Here is an 8,258-nt window from a genome sequence, read left to right as displayed (position 1 = left end):
ATATAAAAAAGCACAACACAAAATAGTAATGGATTTGTGGCTAGTGCTTGCGACGCTGACACCTTATACCTTTTAATATAATAAGCTTTTATAAAAAAAACACATGACGTACAAATAAAGTCCAAAAAACCGCGTGTGAACACAACCCCGGTTTGCCAGCTCATCACTAAAGCTCTCTAATAGTAGCGTCTCAATAACCACGTGCGCCTTTCAGGAGATTCGTCGTATTCAAACCCGTGTGTCAACAGTGTCTTAGCTGGTAGTCATGTCAACACCCCCTTCGTATAAATACTTTGACCTTCTTATCTCAAACTCAAATTTTCAAAACCATTCAGGATTTATTTTCTCTCTCTAGAAAACAACATGCAGAGAATGATCAAGATACCCAAGGAAGAAACAACAACCACCGCCGCCAACCGCCACCAACAACCACCGTGGGGCCGGCTTACAAATGATGAAGAAGCTCTGGTAATGGTTAATGCGTTGAAGAATGTTATAATGGGAGGTACTTCGGAGTGTAGGAGTAGTACTTTTGATTATCAAAATGGATATGATTCGAGGTTGTTCTCGGCGATTGAGTACGCCACCCCCACCACCACCGCAACTGGGTGTTCTGTTCCAGTGGCGCCGGTCTCTGTTCCAGATACTTGTTCGGTTTGCAGGATTAATGGGTGTCTCGGGTGTACTTATTTTGCTGACGATATGAACTTGAATGTAAACGCTAGTGTTAGTGGTGGTGGCGGTGGAGTTGGTGGTCCGATTAAGAAAAAGAAGAAGAATTACAGAGGAGTGAGGCAGCGGCCATGGGGGAAATGGGCGGCGGAGATACGGGATCCACGTAAAGCAGCTCGCGTCTGGTTAGGGACGTTTGAGACGGCGGAGGCGGCAGCTCGAGCTTACGACAGAGCCGCCATTGAATTCAGGGGACCCAGAGCGAAGCTTAATTTCTCATTCGCAGACTATACAACATCGTCATTGCCGGAAAATAATCAGCCGGCGGTGCCACTGAGAGCTGCGAATTCATCAAGAAAGAAAGCGGAAGTCAACAATGGCCGGAAATTTGAATTGGATAGAGAGACGAAGGTGATGGAGAAGAAACCTGTTATAGAAAACGAGTTTTTGGGTGCAATATTTGAAGACGAAGATATTCAAGATTGGATGATAATGTTGGATTTTAACGGCGATTCTTCTGATTCGACACTTAGTGGAACTGTTTATAGCGTTTAATTATAGTTTGACTATAAAATTGGTGAAACTTCATGCTTGAAAAAAGTATTCTTTCTGATCATTAATGTGATAGTCACTATTTTGTTCGAAAAGATATTTGAATGTAATTTCTCCAGATTTTAAAAAAGGAGATCATGTTTATTACTTCACTAACTTGTTTCAAGAAATCCGTTTACATATCATAATTCTGCAACTTGAGATAAAAAATAAAAATAAAAAGAGAATGAAATATCCATAAGAATGGTGTTAGTTATGTGACATTTAATAAGTTTATAGTTTCTTTTTACTAGTTATAAAACTAATCATCAATTTTACAATTAGAATTAATAGAGTTGCCAGTTTAGGATTGTAAAAAATAAAAATATATATTATTTCAAAATTGTAAAAATAGTTTCACAATTCCAAATAAATTTAATCAAAATATCTTATTAACGTCTCTAGATAAGATGGCTGGTGGAATAAGGTCTAGGCTCCCCATAGGTGAGATCTCAAGTTCAATTATTTGAAATTTTAATTAGGGGTTGTCCGGTATGAGGTGATACAGTGTTGAGACGTCTCTGTATCTTTATCAAAATAGTAAACCACCTCTGTGGAAGACTATAATAAAAAAAACAAAAAGAAATACTCTTAAAAACAATATTATTGACTTCAAAAATATTGTTGTGAGGAAATTTTGATTTTTTTTTGAAATATTGCAACTAATGATTACGAAATTGATAATCATTTTTGTGGTTGTTGAAAAAGATGAAAAAAAATTGTTACATGCATAATAAAGTAGTAATTAGTTTTATAATTAGTAATTACCCTAATAACGAGTATTTATCAATTAATTAATTAAGAAATTAAATATTCTTCTATTTTTGTTCCTAAAATTGTCCTATCCAATTAAATGATGATATGTGTCATATTAATATATTAAAATATCATTTAATGAACATTAAATGTTACACATGTCAATATTAATTGGGTAGGAGGATTTGTAGTAACAAAAAATATGAGAATATTTAATTTATCTAATTAATATTGTGAAGAAAAATAACGACAAATTTATTAAAAAAGGGTTGACGAGTTAAAATAAAGATGATAAATTTCAATCCTATCCGGTCATTTTAATTAAGAGAAATTAAATATTTTTTTATATTTTATTCCTATTTATCCCTCTAACATATCAAATGATGACAAGTTGGTAAAAAAAAATAAATAGGATTAAAATGAAAGAAAACATGTAATTTCTCTAGGTCAGATAGATTTAACATGTTTAATTAAATAGTGGCTAAAAATCTTCTGGCTAAAAATCTTCCAACCCCTATTTTTGATTGGGTTGGTGGGCAGCTTATATTGTTGTTAGCAAACTTATTTATGTAATCATTGGAATACTCATGACAAACTAGATACTAGAATTCAATAAATTAAATAGACTGCTTGAGAAATCCAATAAAAGAAGCTTTCAATGTGGACCATTAATAATGCATGTGACCGACACTAAATCTGACTGCCAAATATAGACGATTAACCAAATTGATCACACGATAAAGGCCTCGATCAAATGTCAAAACTTATAAACACTAGAGTACATGTGTTCTTGAATGCAAAGTACAATGGCCTACCAATAGGAATTTCTACTAAGAAATAGTCTCGACCACAAAATATGCAAAAACATAGGAACTCGGATAAGAATTGTTTGAAACATTATTTTGTATATTTCCAAATGTAGGAACTTTTTATTCCACTTGTGGGGGAGGCTATATTTAGTAAGGATGATGAGATTTTAATTTGGTAGTGTATGTTTGGTCCCTGATAATTTAAAAGTGCAAGGTCAATTTTATTAATATCACAAAGTTTCAGACATGTATGTATGTTCTAAATAAAATTTATGACATAAAAGTAAGAATTTGTTATAAGTTATAAATACCTAATTTATATCGGTGATTTAATCATTCTACATCAATAAATAGAGAAAAACACATATTTTCCACGAGCATAAATTGCAGTTGGCTAGCTAATTTATTATGTGGTGCATTTAGAATTGAAACATGTTATTCTGTTACAGTAGTTATAGTACAAGCAACCACTAAGGAGAAAAAAACCTAATTTCAATTTCAGTTGCCAGGTACCCTTTTGACTATATTTAGTTATTATTTTACTTTTATATAATAAAAAAAGGTTTTATTTTCAATAAAATTGGTCTTAAACGGAAATTGTTAGGCATACCTAACATTTGTTTGAAGGAAGCTATATGAGAACATTTATTTCAAGGTATTTCACTTCATAATGATGGTCCTCTTTTATCCCATCTTCTTTAGCTGGATGATCTGACTTTCATATGTAGATGGTCGGAGTAAAATTGTATAAATCTTTATTGAATTCTAAGATGTTTTCATATAACTTCCGGTTTAAAAGTCAATCTCCATAAAAGCAAGTCTTTGGCATGGGAGTTAAAAATCGTGAGCTTGATCGCCTTGCTAGTATCATTGTTTGTGAGTCTGCAAATTTCTTGTTTACTTATATTGGGCTCCCTATCGGAGCTAATACAAAGCTTGCCTCTAACTGGAGACCCGTTGTGGAGAAGTTTTACATCAAGATTGTCGAAAGTGAAAAACAAACACCCTTTCCTTTGGTGGGAGACTTACACCTACTAAGTTCGGTTTGGGTAGTCACCCTCTATTTTACTTGTCCGTATTCAAGCATCCGAAGAAGATCGCTGATTTATTGGAGAGAATTAGAAGCAAATTTCTTTGGGGAGGCAAAGGAGATAATAGAAAAAATTCATTGGGTGGCTTGGAGTATGTTGGTCTAGCTGAAAAATGTGATCTTGGCATTGGTTGCCTTTGAACCATGAATGTTGCTTTTCGAGCCAAGTGGCTGCGACGCTTAAAATGTGAAGCTAATACCCTTTGGTCATTATGAATTAGAGCTCTACATCGTATTTACGACATTGATGGTAAACCTTTAGCGAAATACGGGATTCCAAGGACTTGGCTTTCTATTTCAATGAATAATGTGAAGCTCGAAGAGTGGAATATTTCTCTCAATAATTTGTTTGACAGAAGGATGGGGGTTGGGGATAATACATATTTTTGGAAAGACATTTGGTTTGGAAACATGGCCCTTAAAGACGTTTTCCCAAAGCTTTACTTGATTGAGAATCAAAAAAAAAAAAAAAACTACAAGGTTGCTAATAGAGTTCGAAATTCAGACTCGGATAGGCAGTACTGGAAAAGAAATCTAGAAGGGGTGTTGAATCATTACAACTTGATGCGTTGAATGAATTGGTTGTTGGGCTTCATCTTACGACAGCTCTTGATACATGGTGTTGGAAAGCTAACAATCATGGTAGCTTCTCTATGAATTCGTTAAAGGAATTGATGGATAATGTGGTGATTAGTGATGGTTCTATCGTCTTCCACTGGGTCAGTTGAGTCCCTATGAGACCAATTTTTTGTATGCCGAAGTTTGCTAAACATGATCCCTATTTCCACGAACCTCGCGTTAAGAGGGGTTATTTTACCATCTACCTCCTGTCATTTTCTTCGGACTAATGTTGAGGACTTGTAACATCTTTTCATTAGTTTTCATTTGCAATACTTTTTTTTTCGTAACCAGGTATCACTTCAGAAGATATAAAATGATATGATCCGAGTAGGTGAAATAAAGCATAAAGTTGCTTTAAATTTGATTTTGTTTAGCAAAATGGATTTGAGAATGGAGTTTGTATAAAGATCGTCGAAAATGGAGTTTGTATGAGAAAGTTATGACCATTTGAAGTTTAGATGAAAGTACGTTGCTATTTTGAGAAAGTCAATGGAAGTCAAAGTCAACGGTAAACTTTTAACCACCACGATGTGGTTGTATGTTTTCCACGACATGGCAATGAGTGGATCATCAATACACATTTCAACTGGAGAACGAAACATGGTGAGATAAAGTTTATTCAATCACCACGACATGGCAATAGATGTACAACGATGTAGAATGATGCAAGTCACTGGGACACTTGGCGTTAGAGTGTGACACAAAATACAATGGCCATTGCAGAGAATAAATATATATGATTCTCCTATCATTTGAGAGAGTTTTAGCATGTAGGATCGGAGATTTTGCTCGAGAGTCATTTGTAGGAGATTACTACAGGAAAGTTATACCATTGTATGGATGATATGGAATCGAGTTAAAGGATACAGTAACATATTTTTTACCCGTTATTATGTGATTTATATGATTTATTATGGGAGTTAGAGCTTAATCTTTGAGGTTTAAGCAACTATTTCATGAACAACGATCCTAAATGACAACATTTTGGCGTAATCAACAAAAGATTCGAAATCTTTGGTGAGTCTCTCCATTGGATCTATTTCTTTTCTTTCCGAATTCGTTGATCCAATTAAAATTTTCAATTTATCTCGCCCAATATTAAGCCCAAATTCATTTCATTTTGATTCAATTTCTTTTGGCCCAAATTACAATATGATATTGTTCATTGTTCATGACAATTATCTGACCCCAAATTGATTTATCTGATCTTTTCCTATCGATTATCTTTCACTATACGAATCCTCAATCTCATATTAATCGATCAAATAACTCAAATTAAGTTCTTGATTTTCGATCATTCTTGCTTATTAACTCTCTTGATCGATTTAAGCTGATTAATGATCATCTCTTTGCTTCTTGTGATTTTGTGATTCATTGATCGATCAATTTCATCAGATAATCGGAATATCAGAATCACATTTTGATTTCTGGACCAATCAATGTTGAAGATAGAGATCAATAGTTGTTTGATTGAAATTGAAATTGATGAACATGTGAAGAACAATGAAAGAACAGATGAATATCAAGATGATTTAGGATGACCATTGTTGAATCGGTGTATTTGATCAGAAAATCAATTGGAGAACATGATTTTGATGTTTGAGGAAGCTTAGTATCGATGCAGTTGAATATGTGTATCGGTCAAAATTAGTATATGAGAAGTCAAAATTAATGGCTTCACAGTTCGGAATTGAAGGTCTGATAATTGGAACTGCTGCTTCACAGTGTTTGTTCTAAAAATTAAAATTGGGTTCACTGGTCAACAAACGATTTATCCTAGTCAAAAATGTGTGCGAAGGATTGAAATTGAATTTGTTTTCGCTAGTCAACAAATGAATTATCTCGGTCAAAAATGTGTGTGAAGAAGGATTGAATTTGAATTTGTATTTTCGTCTCGTTCATGCGATTGTCAAACTAGGAAGTCAAAATTAGAATGCAAATTGTTAGTTTTGGATGAAGTACTCATCTGCGATGGTGATCGGACCGATGGAAGTCGAAATTGCAAAGGTTTCGTTGTTTGAATCTTGAAATTGGAATATATTGAGTATTTCGTTTTCGGAACAAGGTCTTCACAGTTCATGTTGATCTCACATTTAAAGCTTCACATTTGGCTTTTTGGAGTTTCAAAACAATGGACTTGCAATTTAGTGTTTAGTGTTTCTCATATTTTATGGTGTCGTATATGAAATGGGTTCCGAACGAGTCTCGCATTTTGTGTGTATAACTCACAAGTACTCTCGTTCTTGCAACAGTCTTGGAATTGGAACATTGGATTCGTATACATCTCGCATATGAAGTGGTCTCATAGATTGCTTTTGATCTCACATTTGGAACTGGCTTCGCATTTGTTTTGAGTCTTGCATTTTGAGTGTATGATTCTTAATCAGAACAGAAGACTCGTAATTGATCTAGGTATATGTATCACAATGAATGCTTGTTTAGTACACAATCAGAATAAACCAGATCAAAGATTAAATGTCCGACATCAATTATGGGAAGATGACGGTTCGACATTGGTTGTGTAACATCCATAAAATTCAGGAAAATTTGTAAACTTTTGAATCCAGTCCACAAATCCTCATTGGTTACAAAAATTAATTTTCAAAACATGTTTAATATCAGAGTTTTCCAAAAATCATAAAACAAAACACGAGGAGGTGCACGATCACGCCTTTGCCTTCCTGCGATCATCCGAGGTACCTAAAACATAACCCAAAACTGTAAGCCTGAACCTTAGAGAGTTCCCCCAAAATACCAACACATCACATATTCATAATAATAACACTAAAAAAACATGCATATAGAACCATCAGTCTGACTGGAACACCCCACAGGCCTACAGACTATCTGGACCGCTCACCGAACCTTCAGCATGACTGGACCGCCTCACCGGGCCTTCAGGCTATTTGGACCGTTCTCCGGTCCTTTGGCCTGATTGGTACACCCCATTGGACTTCATTCTATTCAGGACGCCCTAGGTATGTTGGCCTTCAACACAAAACAAGACCGCCTCAACCCAACCACACATACACCATGTTGACACACACACACACACACACACACACACACATATATATATATATATATATATATATATATATATATATATATATATATATATATATATATAACAGACAAGCATACAAATAACCATCTAATAAATGTAACATCCTGATTTCCAAGAATGAGATTTAGGGATTTCATGGAATTCAGGAAGTCTACTCGACGGTTTGGAGGCTCTAACTCGCCGTGTAGAGTTTTAGTCATCCTACGTGATTTGTGTGGTCTACTCGACGAGTCAGAGGACCCCGACTCAATGAGTAGAAGCTGGAAGATGAAACTCTAATTTTCAGGGTTTTGCAACATATTTAAAGGGTCATTAGCCTCCCTCAGCCTCCCTTACCATCCCTCTTGAGCTCAAAAAAACCCTAATCTCGCCTACTCTCCATTTTTGTGTGTGAAGAAGCTTAGAAGGTGGTTTTTGTGAAGATGGCTTGAAATCTAAGAAGCTTGGAGCAACGAGAAGCTTTTGGTTCTGACTCTAATTCATCTTGGCATCATTTTGAAGGTAACAAGCCGTTACATTGACTTATATTTAGCTAGATCTCTCCATGTAAAGGTTTAGGGCCATTTTCTAGTTGGTTGTGGGTTATTTCAAGTATTGGGCATGATCTGAAGCTGTAACTTCAGATCTGGACTCCTCAAAGTCCCTATAGTCA

The 8,258-nt window shown here is 35.0% G+C and overlaps 1 protein-coding gene across 1 annotated transcript; it reads left to right on the top strand.

The window, feature by feature from the left end:
- The first annotated feature begins 317 nt into the window (after positions 1–317).
- LOC111903160 (ethylene-responsive transcription factor ERF109) lies at positions 318–1,376 on the top strand. The gene has a single exon (XM_023898939.3). It carries the CDS (start codon positions 364–366, stop codon positions 1,225–1,227), a length of 864 nt encoding a protein of 287 aa, XP_023754707.1. The 5' UTR covers positions 318–363; the 3' UTR covers positions 1,228–1,376.
- Positions 1,377–8,258: the final 6,882 nt, after the last annotated feature.

This window comes from Lactuca sativa, chromosome 9 (assembly GCF_002870075.4).
Source record: "Lactuca sativa cultivar Salinas chromosome 9, Lsat_Salinas_v11, whole genome shotgun sequence".
NCBI lineage: Eukaryota > Viridiplantae > Streptophyta > Magnoliopsida > Asterales > Asteraceae > Lactuca > Lactuca sativa.
The sequence above is the reverse complement of the archived record's forward strand: the minus strand, read 5'-3'. Positions and strand labels throughout refer to the sequence as shown.

Coding starts and splice junctions, on each gene's coding strand:
- LOC111903160 (XM_023898939.3), top strand. CDS start 364: ATGCAGAGAATGATCAAGATACCCAAGGAAGAAACAACAACCACCGCC.